The 18,186-nt window shown below is 40.1% G+C and overlaps 3 protein-coding genes across 4 annotated transcripts; all 3 read left to right on the top strand.

Moving 5' to 3' along the window:
• Positions 1–3: 3 nt before the first annotated feature.
• Positions 4–7,325, top strand: arhgef3l (Rho guanine nucleotide exchange factor (GEF) 3, like). 2 transcript variants are annotated; one of them, XR_005709346.1, is made up of 14 exons: positions 4–209; positions 610–673; positions 788–838; positions 1,453–1,509; positions 1,674–1,781; positions 1,877–2,035; positions 2,380–2,442; positions 2,592–2,688; positions 3,078–3,154; positions 3,364–3,621; positions 4,493–4,663; positions 5,095–5,287; positions 5,933–6,767; positions 7,242–7,325. XR_005709346.1 is itself a non-coding variant. In XM_040151995.1 (13 exons), exons 1-13 carry the CDS (start codon positions 172–174, stop codon positions 6,178–6,180), a joined length of 1,569 nt encoding a protein of 522 aa, XP_040007929.1. In that variant the 5' UTR covers positions 4–171; the 3' UTR covers positions 6,181–6,455. The 2 variants fall into 2 exon arrangements, 1 of the variants encoding a protein (XP_040007929.1); XM_040151995.1 differs by lacking the exon at positions 7,242–7,325 and having other exon boundaries at positions 625–673; positions 5,933–6,455.
• A 92-nt stretch (positions 7,326–7,417) lies between these two features.
• usp21 (ubiquitin specific peptidase 21) lies at positions 7,418–12,384 on the top strand. Its single transcript, XM_040152005.1, has 11 exons — positions 7,418–7,673; positions 8,178–8,234; positions 8,349–8,466; positions 8,575–8,689; positions 9,074–9,193; positions 9,303–9,367; positions 9,481–9,668; positions 10,857–10,935; positions 11,034–11,141; positions 11,976–12,090; positions 12,267–12,384. The coding sequence occupies exons 1-11, from the start codon at positions 7,518–7,520 to the stop codon at positions 12,358–12,360; spliced, it is 1,215 nt and encodes a 404-aa protein (XP_040007939.1). The 5' UTR covers positions 7,418–7,517; the 3' UTR covers positions 12,361–12,384.
• A 20-nt stretch (positions 12,385–12,404) lies between these two features.
• On the top strand, positions 12,405–17,986 carry LOC120803517 (rho-related GTP-binding protein RhoA-C-like). Its single transcript, XM_040152032.1, has 6 exons — positions 12,405–12,480; positions 13,523–13,639; positions 14,236–14,391; positions 15,875–15,995; positions 16,100–16,230; positions 16,340–17,986. The coding sequence occupies exons 3-6, from the start codon at positions 14,236–14,238 to the stop codon at positions 16,511–16,513; spliced, it is 582 nt and encodes a 193-aa protein (XP_040007966.1). The 5' UTR covers positions 12,405–12,480; positions 13,523–13,639; the 3' UTR covers positions 16,514–17,986.
• The last annotated feature ends 200 nt before the right edge of the window (positions 17,987–18,186 follow it).

Here is an 18,186-nt window from a genome sequence, read left to right on the forward strand (position 1 = left end):
GTCGGGTCTGAGATGAGGAAGAAGTGCGCGGAACTCCGACAAGCTCCCTGCAAACAACTTAGTCTGCATTACTGGAACAGAGGAAAGACCTGTGTATATTTGGATTAATTCAATGTTTCTCATTTTGAGAATGTTGTAATTCTGTGAAGATGCACTGAAGACAACGAAAAGATGGAAGTGGAGGAGACTGGTGAAACAAGGACTTCCTGGTATGATACTTTTTTTTTTTTTAAATAGTTAAATTGTTTGACCTTGGGGTGTCACATACTGTATATTAGTGACTGATCAACATACAACATAATATTTTTAACTTTGGGAGTCATGAACGGTATCATAAGTGGGTACACATCTGGCATTATGGTGCCAGAACTCAACCCCTTGATATTAATGTCCAGTACTCAATGAAATTGATAGGAACAAAAGCTAAACCTTCAGTAATCGAGAATGTACTTTTATATAAGTCTGACAAATTACTCATTGATGCGCACACACACCACAAGGACACCACTCAGCTACACAAGGTGTTTTTTTTTTTTTTTTGAAAATCTATATCAAGTAAAATAACATAACTGTGTGTGTGTGGATGTTTGCTTTTTGCCCATTTAACAGTCCAGCCGTTCTTAGGTCTGCAGTGCCAGGAGAGACACACTCCATCCTCTGTGACCATGCTGGGGTATGTCACACCATCTGTCTTATTTTCTTCACCACCTTTCTCCTGTCTGAAAGCTATCTGGGCACTCTCCTAAAAAACCAAGAAAGTCACTTTCACATAAATTTCTGCTTTTAGAAGAAGAGAAAACAAGACCCGGCCCCTGAACCCGTGATCAGAATCACAGAGGTGAGACTCATATCTGACATTAAACTCTGTGTTGCAGTGTCTCTTCTTCAGCTCATTGCGTCTCTCTGTAACTAACGGAAGTTAGTCAACCTTACCTTTGTGACCACAGTGCTGTGTGCAGAGCTGTCGAGAGATGTGAACATCATGTTCAGCTGTGCAGCCACAGACCCTCTCTGAATGCACAAACCTTTAAATGTTGTTAATACCACATCTTGTCACATTTCAGCCACCGTGATTTTCCACTTTTCAAGTTTTCCTGTTTTGCTTTCATCTTTATCGTTTATGCTATCATGCACATTTGATACATGATACATTTGTTTTACTGCAAACAGTTGAATACATCTCACTTTTTTTTACTACACTGAACATACAGCTGATGTGGTTAGTGTGACACAAAAAAAAAAACAGGCAGACATCTTGTAATTTACTACAGAGGCACAGTTTCAACCTTCTTCCTCTTTGAAAGAGTCACACAGGAAATGAGAGATCTGCACCCTGTAATACCTCACCCCTCTCGACATCTCTCTCTCTCCACTTTCCTTACCCCCCCTCCCTTGTCTTTCTCAAGTTCACTTCTAACTCATCCTGTTATGTTACCTGTTCTGTTTTAACAGGATGAAGAGGAAGAGGAGGAGGGCGAAATGATGTCCGACCACATGAAGGATTCAGAGGTGAGGTGTTCCTCTTTTTGCAGGTGCCTGATATGTGTTCGGTTGTTTTAAAGTCTTCTAATCTGAAGCCAGCGATAGTTTGATGAATGATCCACCTTGATAGTCTTCTAGAGCATTTTTTTAAATACATATTAAAATAAGTTTTAATGATGATTTCATTTTAGGAGCCCAGTAATAAAAGGGTCAAACCTGTGGCAAAGTCCAATAGCCTAACAGGTGTCATAACCCCAGTGAAGACCCCTGCTCTAAAACGTATCGGACAGTCCATTTCGGTAACAATGCACAACCACAGAGTCCTGTTGTTATACAAAATTAACTACTAATGACTTGTCCATGCAGACAATCATCCACTCTGCTCTTTTCACAGCGGTCTATTAGTTTTCGCACAGAGGCTCGACCTTTGCCCCCAGCTCCCCTGCGCTCTCGCGCAAAGGCCTCGTCGTTTCCACGCCGGCGCAACAGCCAATGCTGGAGTGACACTGTGGAGAGTCATGACCTCACTGCAAAGGAGATCAAACGTCAAGAGGTGAGAGGGCCAGTGGGCTAAGTTCAGCTCATCTGCAGGACTAAACTCTCTGCTTGTGTATTCAATAAAAAGTTTTTTTTTTTTAAGTTTTTTTTTTTTATGAGAGTATGTGGGTCAAGCTGTGGGGCTGTGGTTGCAGTGGGGGCAGGGTGACTAGTGCGTACTCTTCATTTATGTGAAGCAGCTCTACATGGGGATTATGAAAGAGGATGTGAGCTGGCACTGGAGGCTCAACTTCCTTTATTGAAAAATCAGCTGTGAAAGCTCGTGCAGTCCTGTCTGTGTATTTTACTTATGCACTGAAAATGGTTGAAAATGCTGAACTGTTCCAACTCTTCCTGCAGGTGATCTATGAGCTGACTCAGGGAGAAAGACAACTTATTGAGGACCTCAGTCTGGTTAAGAAGGTACTTGCCCACCATATCTGAACGTCTCTCCATTGTAACCAGTCATCCCAGTTACCCCGACACCAACTTCTCACGCTCCAATACACCTGTTTTTGTACCTCATTTGATTCTTACCCCACCCTGGCCTCCTGCCCTGTGTGCGCTGCCAGGTGTACTATGAGCCCATGCTGAAGTTGGACATCCTGACAGAGAGTGAGCTTGGACAGATCTTTGGCACTCTGGACGCCCTCATTCCTCTCCATGAAGGTAATCATCTTTCTGCTTTGCACTCTCTCCTATTATCTCAACCTTCACTCATGCATCAATTCAAGTATTTTATTTTTGAGTTTGCATACATTTGCCATAAGGGGATATACAGTATATTCATATTGGGATATTCATTTTAACAACATTGCTCAGCCCCAAAAGCAAGTGTTTTTAAAGCCACGCAAGTAGAGTGTTCATTCATTCACGTATGGTTACATGGTAACTACACAGCGGATGTCATTTCCTTTTTTAGGTACAGGAAATTGGATGAGTTAAGTGCAGTGCTTTTGTGGCTGTCTGTCTTTGAGCTCTGGTTACACTGGCATTCAGTTATCAAAAGTCAATAAGTATTCAACAGTTCAAGTATTTCGTTTTTATTTTCATATCAGATCTTCTGAGTCGCCTCGAGCGGCTGAGGGGATCAGAGAAGACAGTCGGCGAGGTGGGGCCTACCCTGATGAACTGGGTGAGTATCTCCGTGGAAACCACGGAGAGAGAAGAAGAGAAAAGGGCACAACCCACCTTCACTCTCTCCATTTCCGGTATTTCGTCTCACGTTCCTCTCTAAACCAGAGTCACAGAGATTAGTCTGCCTACACCTCTGCTTTTATCTGACTTCAAATTTCTTCCCTCATTTCTCCTTTGCCCCCCACCCATCCTTTTTCCTCTCTGCAGTTCCCTTGCCTGGAGGCCTATGTTACATACTGCTGTAACCAAGTGGGGGCCAAAGCCCTGCTGGACCAGAAAAAACATGAGAAGAGAGTGGAGCACTTCCTGCGCCTGTGTCAGGAGTCTTCGTTCAGCCGGAAACTGGACCTGTGGAACTTCCTGGATCTCCCTCGAAGCCGTTTGGTCAAATACCCCCTGCTTCTGAAAGAGATACAGAAGTGCACACCTCCAGAGCACCCTGATGAGGACACCTTGCCTGATGCTGTAAGTTAGTGTGTTGCGCATTCACTCACATGTGTATACACATGTGAATATGAATACATACATCAGATTATTTAGGATAATTGCTAATTCAAAATGTCAACCCCTGGACTTGCAGACTTTGGTATTAGGTACCATGACTGGTCTAAGGACACTGAGATGCAAGAGGATAAAATGCACAAGATAGAGAGTTTCCTGAATAACAAACATTGCTCAGGATATGTAATTTATATCCACATTTGCAGTTTGTACAAGAGACGGACCTGAATTTAGATGGATCTGATTTTAATGGAGCATGAAAACTAGCATTTGTCTCTCTGACTTTGTAGATTATAACACTCAAATCCAAATGATTAAATTAAATAAAACTGTTATCTATGTGTACAATATCAAATATCAATCACTATCAAATAAATAGTCTACATTTAGGCTTTTGGATATTGGCTTAAATAGATTAGTATACCCACTGTTATCTTTCAAAATTATGAAATCCATCTATTTGCAAATATGGGAAGTCCAAACTTTCATGGATTCAGCTAGTGTTTCCTTTTTAAATCTGGACATTCTTTGCAAATTTGCACCTCCAAAGGTTAGCAAAAGATAACAGTTTAATGATACATGAACTTCTTTAGGCACTTATACTGTGATGTGCCATGTGTAACTTGAAAAATACCATGATTATATTCATGAATTTACCTGGTCTGAAATGACTGTATACCAAAGGAGACTCAAGTGATTAGAAATGAAAAATCTGTAGCTGTTCAGGAGGTAGCCTGCCTTTTTCTATGGACATTTAAGGCTTAAATTAGAGACAATAAACACACTACATGTGCAATTCACACACACATTTTGCATAACACTTTGTTTTGCTCAGTTGGAGCTGATCCAGAGCATCGTGGCCGAGGTTAACAAGAAGACAGGGGAGGCTGAGTGTCAGTTCTACAGGCGGGGTCTCAGCTACCTCGAAGAGAGCCAGAGACTACCAGAGATCCAGCTGTCCCGCTTCCTCTACTGCCACGGAGAGCTCAAGAACAACAAGGGCCAGGTAGCGGCTCTCTGTTGTTATGTTTTACTATTCTTCTTTTCCACTGATTGAACTTAGAGTGGTTCTCTTGGGGTTGTTTTGATTTGTTTGTATCTTATCTGAAAAGGGTCAAGTCCTCTACAGCAGGGTTAATCCATAAAACTACAGACCTTTGCTCCTCTCTGCCCCTGTATAGATTTTGATCATAAGCCCCTCATAGGAGTGTTGCACTACCCTGTGTTTTGAAAGTGCACTCTGTATCATCTCCTTGATATTGTAATTATAATGTAATTCCTATGTATATATAAAAATCCAATTTATTTAAATGATAATCTTTATAAAGATGTTACAGTCATATCTGAATAATAGGTGATTTTACTTTGATTTTCCTAATGTATGTTTGAATATAAAGCCATGTCTCTCACTTTGTGTGTGTCTGTCCCCTCTGTCAGCGGCTGCATGTATTTCTGTTTGAGCTGGCGTTGGTGCTGACCAGACCGGGGGAGGACAGAGAAGGGGGTCATGTGTTCCATGTGTACAGACAGCCTCTGCCCAATGCCTTGATAAATCTGGAGGAGATCCCAGATGGGGAGGCTGGTGGAGGGAGCACCTTCAGAGGAGCCTTCACTGGGGGAAATGATAAAGGTAACATATACAGAACATATCCTCTACATGTTGTATTAGTTTCTAAATTATAAGAGGACACTGCTGACGGGCTGCAACTAATTAGTTCTTAGTAGATTATTTTCAATACAGATCATTTTTCTTTATTTTTTTTCAATTGATTGATTATTCTATAGATAGTAGTCAAAAATGCTCATCTCAAGTTTATATAGCTCAAGCTAAAATTTTCAAATGGCTTGTTTTGTTTCAACAATTGTCAGAACCCCACAAATATTCAGTTTACAAAGAGATTTGGAGAATTTTTAAGCTGTAACTAGCAAATAGTTGGCATCTTGTCTTGATAAATGACTTAAACAATTACATGAGGATCAAAAGTGTTGATGAATGATGTTCTGATGATCAGCTAATCAAGTAATTGTTTCAGAATGACAGTAATGTATGCATACTTTATTTCTGCATACATGACCTGTGTACTTGATTTCAGGTTTATTTATACCTTTTGTTTCCTTTTTGCTGGTGAGGCGAGAGGTTAAATTTAGGTTACAATTGAGCCCATAGACTGAGAGAAAGCCCTGCCACGCCACTCCATTCGTTGAATTGAAACCTACGGTCTTGCCTGCATTCAGTTCCCCTCCTTCCTCTCTCTGTCTCTCTCTCATCCCCTAGTGAAGAACTGCTTCCGTGTGAGCAGCAGAGGGCGCTCCAAAGCTCACCCTTACAGCCTGCAGGCCAACGACTCCTTCAGCAAGCAGCAGTGGATCACCTGTCTGCGCCAAGCGATTGTCCAGTCGCGAGACAAGACTGCCCAGACCAGCCCGTCGCAGCTCCCCCCTCACCATGATCCCGCCCTGTATCACATAGCCGAGCTCAGCCTCAGCTCGGACACAGAAATGGCAGACCACACCAGTCGCTGACTGTCAGGCCGATCCTCAAGAACCCTGTGGGGTCTCCACAGATGTGTACATTGACATTGGAGAAAAATAAATAAATGGGACTGTTTGTGAAAGATGATTGTGCTTGCACACACGTATAGAATTTCCAACATGGATAACTTTCTTTTGTTGCTCTTTCTGATGGATTGTGTGATTGTGGTGATGTGTACTGTACAGCTTTGGAACAGTAGTTCTGAATGTGAATTTGCCATTTAAAATGTTGTTGCTATCTGTGTTTTGTGTTTTGTTTTTTTTTTAAATAAACTGACACTTTAAACGTTTATTGAGGTACTCGTGGAAAAGTACACAAAGAAAGGTCTAAGTATAGCCAACAAGATCTACAGAGAAAAGATTAAAGATGATTATCCTCCCTCCCTCCCTCCTTCTTTCTCTCCTTGTCCCTCTGACACGGGTGACAGGGCAGGGGAGAGAGGTAGACTTTCAGTTCTAGCCTACAGACCCACAGTGAAACAGTAGATGTCCCCTTATGCATTTTTAACAGCTCAGCAGGTGATGGGAACAGTTCGGTTGGGACAGTTTGTCTGCAGATAGAGTGACCAAGTGATCAGGTGAGTCCAAACTGCTCTGTTTATTTGCTAATGCTACAATATTTGTCAGGCATTATTTGCAAACTGATTTCGTTTGTAAGATTTTACCGTTGACCGACACTTAATGGCAATGAGAGTTTAGATTTGGCTTTGATAAAATCTCAGATCATACCTTGGTTGTAAGATTGGCATGTTCTGTTTTACAGTGTATATAATTGACTCTTTTAAGTAAGTTCACCCTAGTTTTACAGCTTAATCAATGGACACTTGATAAAAAAAATTATCTTCTTTTTGTAACTATGTGGAGTCTAAAAGATATGTTTATATCTGGATTCACTGAGGTCTCCGTCAGACCATGGCGTTCTGAGCTGCTCTGCATGCTGTAATTATGAAAGCGAATTGTTAGCCAGAGTGGATCAACTCGACCTATGCAAGATAAGGCTTCTACCTTAAAGGGATGCTCATTCACAAATTAATCCATTCTTTTGCCCTCAGCTGTGAATGACGTCCCCCGTCATTTTCCTGGAAAGTAAGGATAATACTCCACCATACTTCATACATTGAAAAAGGGGACTCGCTCTCTTTCAGGCAGGTTATCTGCTAAAACCACACCCTGCTCACCTTCGACCCTGCATGTGAAAAAAAAACGAGGTGGTGCATCTTGCCCAGTCTGAGGTGCAAACCACCCGGCTTGCATTTCTTGGGGAAACTCTTCTATCTCTCTCAGGATCCCTTTTGGTAGACACTCGTGAGGTTTACCTGTAAAATAGGATGCCCGGAGCCAGCGGTGTCAACGTGGAGGGGTCCTGTGAGGCCCTGTGTCGAACCCTGGTGTCTCAGAACGGCCTCCAGAGAGAGACGGCTGACATCTCCCAGTCTGTCCTCTACACCTCACTGATGGGTCTGCTTCTGGTCGCTGACAATGAGGTGTGCACAACACAACACAGCATAACCCTTTAATTTACGCTCAAACCTTTACGACTGGCAGTCTTGAAAGTTTGTTCTTAATGTGATAATTGATGGGACACTCATGACACAAACATTTACACAGACAATGAAATTGTTTAAAAAATGAATGGAGAGTCTATATCGACACACACGTGTTCAAGCACCTGTCAGCAATCCTTGGTCACTAATTGGATGAATGCCTGAGGCTGACCTCCTTTTAGCCTTTCTTGTAATGCTAATGAGATAAGAAGGCTAAATCTGTCCAACCAATGTTATACACACACTGACATAATGGTGTTTAGACAAACAGACAGTAACATGTACAGACACAGCCAGGGGTCAAACAGTAGGACACACATCCAGTGAGGTACATGTGTATAATTTTTCTTAAGACAAATTAATATACACCTATGTACTGTGCTTGCAGATGTAACAGGTTTGTAGTTCTACTCAGTAGCTTCCTGTGTTCTTCTTATTTTACAGAAAGAGCAGCTCACCTTAGGAAGTGGAAGGGTTGGCCTTAGAAACATAGGAAACACAGTAAGTGTTGATGCAGGGTGAAGCCCTTTGAAGAATTACTGTGCCTCCAGAATTGCCAGAATACATTTTTGCATCAACATGCTCACCTTCCCCTTTACTTTGTCTCCAACTTAGTGTTTCCTGAATGCAGTAGTCCAGTGTTTGTCTCACACGCGTGGCCTACGGAACTACTGCCTCCTCAAGTCCTACAGGCATGAGAAGTTCTCCAAAGAGGAGGCTAAGCTCATGGAAGGTATGTTCCTCTCTCCTGATGTTCTCTCCTCTCCATGTTCTTTTTCTTGCACATAATGTTTTTGTTTTGTTTGTCATTTTCTCATTTTACCTTTTCTTCCTGTACTAGCTTTCTCTCAGGTGCTGTCAGGCCTTTGGGATGTAAATGAAGGAGATACAATTGTAAATCCACGACAGTTTTACAGTATTTTTAAAGAAGCGGTGCCTTATTTTAGTGGTTACAGGTGAGAATATTGATGATTTTTTTTCTTTTTCTCAATTTCAACAGCATCTTTCCAAGAGACTTTTGTGCAGGCAGCATTACTGCTTTGCAAATGCAAACACTTACTACTCTGTATATTTATGAAGGCAGACTCAGAAAGTATTTAGAAATGTAAATCCTATCAAGCAATGTGCTGTGTATGCAATGCAATATACAGTCCTCTTCTGTTTCAGCACAACTGTTTCAAGGGCGAGAGAAACTGTAACCTATTTCACTTAACTTTCTACTCTGCAACCAGTAGAGCTGCTGCTTTTTGGTTTTATAGTTGAGACTTGTACAGAGGTAGCTGCCTGTAGAAGTGACATTAATAAATCTCTCTCTACCTCTGTTTCTGTGTTTAACCCAGTCAACAGGATGCTCAGGAGTTTCTCAGGTTCCTGTTGGACAAACTGCACACAGAAATCAACCGCAAACCCTACATCCGACGAACAGGGAAGGAGCCCGAACAAAAATATGCCATATTTAGGTGTGTATGTTTATGTGTAAAAGAACCTATCTTTGATACTAATACTAATATCATTCATGTGGCCACATTTTGTTTATCTCTATTTCCCTCATCTCTTATCCTCCCCTAGACTTTCCGAAGAGTCAGCTGCCATGTGGAAGAAGCACTCAGAGAGAGATGACAGCAGAATAGTAGGTGAGGGGAACAATCCAGTCATAGCCATCGATCAGTATCATCTGCATTAAAAGTTCAATGTAGGCGACCACTGATGTTCTTTTCGAATGTCACCCACTTGGCCCCTCTGACAGACCTGTTCTCAGGCCAGCTGCGGAGCTCGCTGCATTGCTCTGTGTGCTCCCACTACTCCAACACATTCGATGTGTTCTGTGATCTGTCGCTGCCCATCCCCAAGAGAAGCTTTGCAGGGGAGGTCACGCTGAGGGAGTGCCTGGACCTCTTCTCTCAGGAGGAGAAACTGGACAAGGAAAATTCGCCAGTAAGTTAACACAGAGAGTGCAAAAACAATGGAGCATGATACATCAGTGCGTCTTAATGTTTAGGGTCAAAGTTCAGTGAGACTGACGGTGTGAGCTAGGAATGGTTTAGGCCAAAACTGCGTTTTTTCATCCATCCGTAGCCTGTACTTTTCAGTTTTATACATTCAAGTTTCCATGTGCTTGTTGAAACATGGAGTAAATATAAACTGTAGATAAGATGAACTGGCATCCCTGATTACATACCTGATCTCACTTGTCTCCTATAACACCCAAATGGACTTCCAAAAAGATTAGTTAAGGGCTACCTTTTCTTCTCTTTTATCTTTCTTTATTTGTTTTCAAAATGAAAACCTCATGGTAAAAGACATACAACAATAGAGCATCAATAGATACGAGCAGGGGAGGACAGAATTCAAAGGGCGTATGTCCTACCCAATAAAAAAAACAATTCAGTCATAAAAGAGGAAACTAACTATCAACAACAAGACAAAATATTTAAAAAAAAAAACTAACTAAAGTTAGTGGTATCTTAATTTTGAGAAATATGAAAGAAATATGAGGGAAATCCTCTCTGACAATTGGTCTGAGAATTGATTCAAAAAATTTTGGAAAGTGTCAGGGAGCCCGTCAGGTACAAATAAATACTTACACATGAATGCATATGTTAAAAGTATTAACATTATAAATAGTTGACTTGAATTTGTTGCCATTTTTAAAGCCCCTGAAACCTTGGATCCAATTCCTAATGATTTCTCTATAAGATTGACTATTCATGATTAAATAAACACCAATTAAGATTAAGTTTGAAAATAAAGCTATTATCGATCATTATTATTTAGAGTTTCAGACTCAAACACTCAGTCATTCTGTTTCAGCAGGGCTGCTTGGGTGTGGTGTCAATAGAAACACATAACCCCACAGCTTTCATCACATTTTGACCCAACTGTTGCTAAATTTTGATTGCTGCATAGACACACTATCTTATCTCCACCCACTTCAACCCAGTAAAAAGGTCACAGACAAAAAAGTACAGACTGAAATCTTTCATGTGAAAGCAGAAGTTTTTTTTTTCCTTCGTAGAAAGTCACTTGTTCATCTAGAACCCCATCTCTCATAATAAGAAGCTGATTGATATCTTGTTGTGTAAAATGTTGAAGTGTGTGTCTGTTTGTTCATGTGTGTTTCAGATGTGTGAGAGGTGCAACAGGCATACAGAGTGCACCAAGCGGCTGTCCATCCAGAGGTTTCCCCAGGTTATTGTGATCCGTATCCTTGGCGACAACTCCTACTTACTGAATTAACATTATTACCAAGTGATGTTTTATGTGCAGGAAGTTTTGATGATGCTTAACTGTCTCGATCAGATCTGAATCGTTTTACGACATCACGGTGGTCTATCAGTAAAAGCACAGTATATGTGTCCTTCCCACTCACTAACCTGGACCTCGGACCCTACGGACCTGTGGACTGCGGTAACGCTACCAAACATTTCCCTCAATTTATCCATGAACATGTCTCATTTATTCCTTCATCCAGCGCATGATCTCCTCTCATGTGCATGCCTGGATCAATCATATGTGTTACTGTGTGTCATTTAATTTATTCTGGGAATGAAGTGAAAAGTTGAATAATAAAATGTGCACGAGGGGTTAAAAAACAGGGGGCTTGTCAAGGTTCCCCTTTTTAAAAGAAAGAAAAGGAGCCACACGAGGGTGATAGTAATTCATTTTGACCAAAGGAAGACGAGTACACAATATTTTTGAAAGCTTGCTTCATAGCATTTTGTTTTGATAGTTGACAGTTGAGAGACACAAGAGACATGAGGAGAAAGAGATGTGGACGATTTGCAAAAAAACAACAACACAACTGTACTTCAAGTATGGCAAGATGGGCCACCAGAGCAATCGATTCAACCAGAGCAAACATTTAGATAAATAGATAAATAAAGATGCTCATGCTTCATTTTATGATATGAAAATGTTGAGTATGAAGCTATTCCCTGAAAACATTTCACTGACTGACAAAATTAATATCCATTACATGTTGATTAACTAATTTAAAAAAATCAACCAATTAAAATGCAAATTAATAGAAAACAATGGCATATTTGCATATAATCAACAGCTCAACCACAGCTCATGTGCTTTTAATTAGATATTGTTGGTAGTTTTTATTTTAAGTGACGGATGAAAGCAATTTCTCACAACAGGTAGATTATTCCATCCTTTTCAAACTTGGAAAACTGACACAACACACTTCTGAAGAACAGAATTACTAAGTCATTATATTCATGTGTGTCCCCACAGGCCCAATTCTGTATGATTTATACGCGATATGTAACCATGCTGGGACGGTGAACATGGGCCACTACACAGCCTGCTGTTCAGATGAAAATGGTTGGTGCTTCTACAATGACTCCAGGTGAGACTCCCCCTGCACCCAGATCTTTGTGTTTCATTTACAGTGCCCTGTCAACTGCATGTCACAGACAGCCTATTTAAAAAGGCTGCAGTACCCTTGGGTCATCCTTATGGAGGGACCTTCTACATAAACTTGGAGCTGTTTCTCATGATTACTCTCCATCTATTCACCTGCAGTGTGACTCCAGTCTCAGAGAACCAGCTTCAGACCAATCAAGCCTATGTGCTCTTCTACCAACGCAGCAACAGCACCGCCACCGTCAGGAAATAGACCTGAGACTGGCTGAGTCAGGCAGCCAATCAGAGCAACTTTACCTCCAGTATCCATAGAAACAAACAGGAGCAGCGGTGCTGTAGCCTAACTCTGGCATCTATGAACTTCTCAGTCTCAGTGAGCATGCCCATAAATAAACTCTGAGGAGGAGGAGAGATAAACTACATTTTTCTGAAAATATACTTTAATATCTAAATATCTGTGTCCAATGCTGTCTTTTTATCTTAATCTCCTTCCACATGGACAGTTAACCCTGAAACTTGAAATCATTAAAATGTGATAGCCTATATTTTCTCTCTAACCAAATTATAATTTCCATGTATATATATTCATATATGTATTTTTTTACGTTTGTGTCTACTGCACAAAAAGATAAAAATATTTTGTACATATGGACAAATGACACAACTGAATGTATTGCATTACCGATATTTGAAACAGTCAATAAAAGACCAATGAAAAAGTCTGATGATTAGACTCGAATGAAATTAAGAGCCATTGACTTTATTATTGTTGTTGTTGTTGTTGTTGTTGTTATCAGTGTTGGAAAAGGTACTCAGGCTCTTAACTTAAATAAAAGTACCAACACATTAATGTAAAAATACTCCATTACCAGTAAAAGCTCTGCAATCTAATACTACTTAAGTAAAAGTGCAGACGTATTATCAGCTAAATGTACTAACCCAAATGGTCACCAGTTAAATCTGAAGGGTTTTGAGACTATTCATGGGAGTTCTGATAGACAAATCCTTTGTTTTTCTCTAATCTTTGCTTTTTGTGAAACTGCAGAGTTTTACTTCTTCGGACCTCAAACAGTTGTTTAAGTGCAACCATGTGAGTTTAGAGGTGAAATGTCTCTGTGGCGGAACCGTCAATACTCGTGGACCAGACTAGACACGGATTTTTTGTAAGGGACCATATGTATATCTATTTATATTTTTTAATATAAAATTTGTATCAGAAAAGAGAACTAGTAATTAAAGCTGACAGATGTAGTTGAGTATAAGTATAAAGTAACACAAAATGGAGTTACCTCAAAATTGTACTCAAGTACAGCACTTGACTAAATGCACCTAGTCACAATCGACCACTGGTTGTAATGCTGTATCATATATTGACATGTGATAAATAATCAAACTGTATCAATATATACATGTAGGTGAAGGTGCCGCAGCCTGCTGACCAATGACGCAATTGCGCACATGCGTATGAGCGGTGGGCGGAGGGTTCCAGTCGGTCAGGAAGAGGAGAAAGGCGGACACAGAAACATCAAACGGTAATCTTATTTGGCAATAGCTTTTAAACCTGAAGCCGATTCTTGTTTCAGTCACAGGAGTGTCGCGGTAGTGCGATGAACGCTGTAGTTATAATTTCAGAGAGAACACCTGGAATGACAGTAATCCGAACCACGGGAAACACCGTTAGCTTTTGCTGCTAGCTGCTGTTAGCTGGTTTGACAGGCCCGGACTACACCGCACAGCCTTTCAGCAGGAATGGGAACACAGCACGGAAATGTTCTCTGTTTACACCTTCTACCTCCGAGGCAGCCTCCCTGTTTGCCTGCCGGGACTTTCTGGCTTACATTTATGTCGTGCGTCAGGATCGTTTTAATGAAAATCTAAGATGTAAGGAGACCGGTCTGCTCGCGTTACCAACGTTCTCGAGTTACTTCTTCTAAACAGGAGGAACTGTTGATGAAACATACCATACACGAGTATTGTACTTGCACCGTATACAACAGAGGAAGTTTGAACGTCTGTTTGTGCCTTAGTGCACTATTGGTAAAATGTTGGTGGAGTGTATTATTAGTGGAGAGTTGTGACTTTGACTTGATAACCTAAAGATATCCTTGTTCTGGACTCTTTTTCGTAGATGGCAGCCATCAGGAAGAAGTTGGTGATAGTTGGGGATGGTGCGTGTGGGAAGACCTGTCTGCTCATTGTGTTCAGTAAGGACCAGTTCCCAGAGGTCTACGTCCCCACTGTGTTTGAGAACTATGTGGCAGACATTGAAGTGGATGGGAAACAGGTGAGACATAGTGTGAAACGCTGGCTGCAATAGAGGGGCCGGGAGCCCGAAGGGTCTTTGAAGAGATGGTAGGAGTCCCCAGCAAAATTTGTAATAACAATTTTAACTAAACCTGACCTATTTATCACATTGTCAAATAGAGCTGCACAAATTAGTCAATTGATCGATTAATCAATCGAAATAAAATTAATCGGTGGATATTTTAATAATCAAAATATTGTTTTACTCATATTTTACAGCAAATATGCCAAACACTTGCTGGTTGCAGCTTCTTTACTCGGAGAATTTAATGCTTTTCTGTTTCAAATTTGATAAAAAATTTGAATACCTTTGGGTTTTCCACTGTTAATCTGACAAAACAAGACATTTGAGCTCTAGGAAAGTATAATGGGCATCTTCACTTTTTTTCTGACATTTTTGAGACAAAACAATTAATCAGTTAATTGAAAAAAATAGTTGGCAGAATAATGTTTAGTTGCAGCCCTTTTGTTGTTATTATAATAACTTGCTATAATATTGTGAGTGCTGGAATGTAATTTTGTTGTCTGAATTTAGAATGTAAAGTAACTTGGGCTGCAGCTAACGACTGCTTTCATTTATTGATTAATCTGCTGATTTTTATCTCGATTAATGGTCGGGTTTATGAAATTGTGAGAAATCATCATCACAGTTTCCTGAGTCTAAGATGACATCTTAAAATTCGGGCTGCAACTAACCATTATTTTCCTTGTTGATGAATCTGCTAATTATTTTTGCGATTAATCTTTGATCTGTAAAACAGATTTAGGTCAGTGAGTGGTAGCAAATTCTCACATTTAAAAGGATTTTTTTCTTGAAAAATTGCAATTCTACTTTAAATTGCATTTCTTGTCCTACCATTTATACAAAACCCAAACTCAGTTTAATATCACAGAAGACTAATAATAACACCGAATATTCACTATTTGGAAGGTGGAACTAGTGAATGCTTTATGCTGTGAATGAGCTTATGATTAAAAATTACTTTAAAAAATTAATTAATTATCGAAATAATTGCTGAATAATTATCTGAATTAAATTTACTTGTCTAATTAAATTAATAAACAAATAATTTCTGCTTTAAAAGAAACACCAACTATTCCTAAATGATTTCTGCAAATGACAGTTCCAGTTTGACTTTACATTGCTAAAAAGTACAATGCATTTGTGCAATGCAACTAGGCATAATTTTTCATCCCTAAACAGATAGTGTGATTGGTGTTCATATTGTGAGAGTCTCCTTGTTCTTTTTTTTCCATGTCTCCCTGTACTAGCAAACAGTATAGGCATTCCTCTTTCTCTCTCTGCTGTTTTCCTATACAAAGAGTAAGAACAATGTCAAATGGGTCAGATTAATTGTGTAACATAAATGCTCAAATGCCCCATTTTACACATCCAACACTAAAAACTTTCCATTTTATCCATGCAACTCTCCATTCACCTAACTTTGTCTCTATTTTTTCAGGTAGAACTAGCACTTTGGGATACAGCAGGACAGGAAGACTATGACAGACTGAGGCCTCTCTCCTACCCCGACACTGATGTTATCCTCATGTGCTTCTCCGTAGACAGCCCTGACAGTTTAGGTACTGTCTTTGCAACACTCGCACCAATCGATATTGAACACTTCATGATTGTGAAATTGATATATGTTATAAATTACTTCACTCTTTCCCTCTGTTCACTTTAGAGAATATTCCAGAAAAGTGGACTCCTGAAGTGAAACACTTCTGTCCAAATGTTCCCATCATCCTGGTGGGCAATAAAAAAGATCTGCGCAATGATGAGCACACCAGACGAGAGCTTGCCAAAATGAAACAGGTCAGGTTTTTTTTTTTTTTTTAATTTTTTTTTGTAAACACGCTGGAATGTGCACATTTGTCAGTATGAATCTCAAAACTTAAACCTTCTCTCTGACATGTGTCTCTAGGAACCAGTTAAATATGAAGATGGAAAAGAGATGGCAAACCGCATCAGTGCCTACGGTTACCAGGAGTGTTCTGCCAAAACCAAAGATGGTGTGAGGGAAGTCTTTGAGATGGCAACTAGGGCAGCACTGCAGGCCAAGAAACGTGGCAAGAAGTCCACCTGCCTTCTGTTATAGGCTCTGGGAGAAGAAGAGGGAGCTGCCCTCAAGCACAGATGGAGAGGGCAGCTTCCAATGAGATTTGACATAGGGGAAAATATTGGGGAGGGCCCAGAAAAGTTTTGCTGATGCTCGGTTTCTGATCACCCAATTATCCTCAGCAAATTGAAGCAGGTCTGCAATTATTTGATAGGCTTCTACACATTGGTCCTCTGCCTATACATTAGGTTATGTGCCATTTTGCTCGCGTCTATCAAACATTTTCAGATCTACAAGTCTGTAGGGCAGGTGGTGGGGGGTGATTTGAAGTTGAGTAGATGTAAACAGGTTGAAATGTGCCATGATGGGAATGAAGAGAGAAAAGGTCCTTACCAGGCCAAAGACAATGGGGACATGAGAGAGAAAAAGACATTAATATAAAATAGTTTTGAATTAAGACCATATCTAAGTGGATTTTTACACAGTGTCGCCTACATGTAGTGCCTTGAGAGCAGTGGTCAAGAAGAGTAAGTGGAGGGGTATGGATTCATAACTTAGATGGGGTGTTACTTTGTCATTTGTAGTGTCCACACTTCACGTTTGTGAATGCTTTTTCCCCGTCATTGGCTTGGCTTCTTCAGGCCCATATTCTGACTCAGGCGTTATGCAGGGGTATGCCTAAACTAGATTGTATGAGATATTTTCCCATACTGAATTACTTACCTGAACTTCAGAAAGTGTGTGTGTGTGCGCGCGCGTGTGCGACTGTATGGTGGTTTGTTTTTTTCCAGTGCAGGTCTGCATGCAGTGAATGTGTGTATATTTGTGTGAGTGTGTATTAACATATGTGTCTACGTACTGTATGCATGGAAAGCCTTCTGCGTCACTGACCTAATCCCTTGTTTCCATGCCAAAGTTACCCGTGATGACCACATTTTATGGCTCAGATGGGTAATAGATTAACAGCTACTCAGAGTGACATAGAAACCTTCATTTTACTGGAAGATATTGTACTATAGCTAGAGGCACAATCAGGTTAAACATATGATGCGTTTTTAGGACCTTTTTTGTGTATACCAGAGATTCATTTAATTGTGTTAATCAGTGGGTCAAATCACAAGTGGTGTAGCTGATAAATTGAATATTCTTACATATACATGATAGGCTTATCTTATTACTATAATGTCCATTATGTACTGTATGTCTTACAGGGCCTTGTAAGGACATGTTAATGATGTGTAATTCAAGTTTGCCTTTTACTCAACTCTCCCCATCGCCCCTTTGACGATATTGTCATTATTGTACTATAACTTTTTATTGTTAATGTCTCTAATTTTCTTAGTATTTTTTAATCATTATACTTAATCCTGCTATTATGATCAGCTTATGTCAGTTAAATGATAAATTGTAACCGTAGCATTATTTCATTTAATTAATTGAAGGTCAAGCTTGGGGTGCAAGGTTGGAAGGTTTTGGGGGCGGGCTGCTAGAGCTTTTTTTTTTTTTTTTTTTTTTTTTTTTTTTTTTTAATGTACTGTGACATATTGGGATTTCTGGATTTTTTTTTTTTCCAAATAAAGCTGGTATTAGGGTTTTGTTGTATGCTATTTGTGGTCTTTGATCCATTCATTAATTAGTGAATAATTACAACCCCTTTTCCCTACATTTCTAGCATTAATTTACCCCCCCCCCCCCAATAAAAACACTCATAA

The sequence above is a fragment of the Xiphias gladius genome, chromosome 18 (genome assembly GCF_016859285.1).
Source record: "Xiphias gladius isolate SHS-SW01 ecotype Sanya breed wild chromosome 18, ASM1685928v1, whole genome shotgun sequence".
NCBI classification, from domain to species: Eukaryota; Metazoa; Chordata; class Actinopteri; order Istiophoriformes; family Xiphiidae; genus Xiphias; species Xiphias gladius.

Excerpts from the sequence above, each read along its gene's own strand:
- arhgef3l (XM_040151995.1), top strand. The coding sequence starts at position 172 with ATGGAAGTGGAGGAGACTGGTGAAACAAGGACTTCCTG. Across the intron at positions 674-787 it reads TCCTCTGTGACCATGCTGGG|AAGAAGAGAAAACAAGACCC; the intron begins GTATGTCACACC and ends TTCTGCTTTTAG. Across the intron at positions 839-1,452 it reads CCGTGATCAGAATCACAGAG|GATGAAGAGGAAGAGGAGGA; the intron begins GTGAGACTCATA and ends CTGTTTTAACAG.
- usp21 (XM_040152005.1), top strand. The coding sequence starts at position 7,518 with ATGCCCGGAGCCAGCGGTGTCAACGTGGAGGGGTCCTGTGAGGCCCTG. Across the intron at positions 9,194-9,302 it reads CAAAAATATGCCATATTTAG|ACTTTCCGAAGAGTCAGCTG; the intron begins GTGTGTATGTTT and ends ATCCTCCCCTAG. Across the intron at positions 9,368-9,480 it reads AGATGACAGCAGAATAGTAG|ACCTGTTCTCAGGCCAGCTG; the intron begins GTGAGGGGAACA and ends CCCCTCTGACAG.
- LOC120803517 (XM_040152032.1), top strand. The coding sequence starts at position 14,236 with ATGGCAGCCATCAGGAAGAAGTTGGTGATAGTTGGGGATGGTGCGTGT. Across the intron at positions 14,392-15,874 it reads TTGAAGTGGATGGGAAACAG|GTAGAACTAGCACTTTGGGA; the intron begins GTGAGACATAGT and ends CTATTTTTTCAG. Across the intron at positions 15,996-16,099 it reads AGACAGCCCTGACAGTTTAG|AGAATATTCCAGAAAAGTGG; the intron begins GTACTGTCTTTG and ends TGTTCACTTTAG.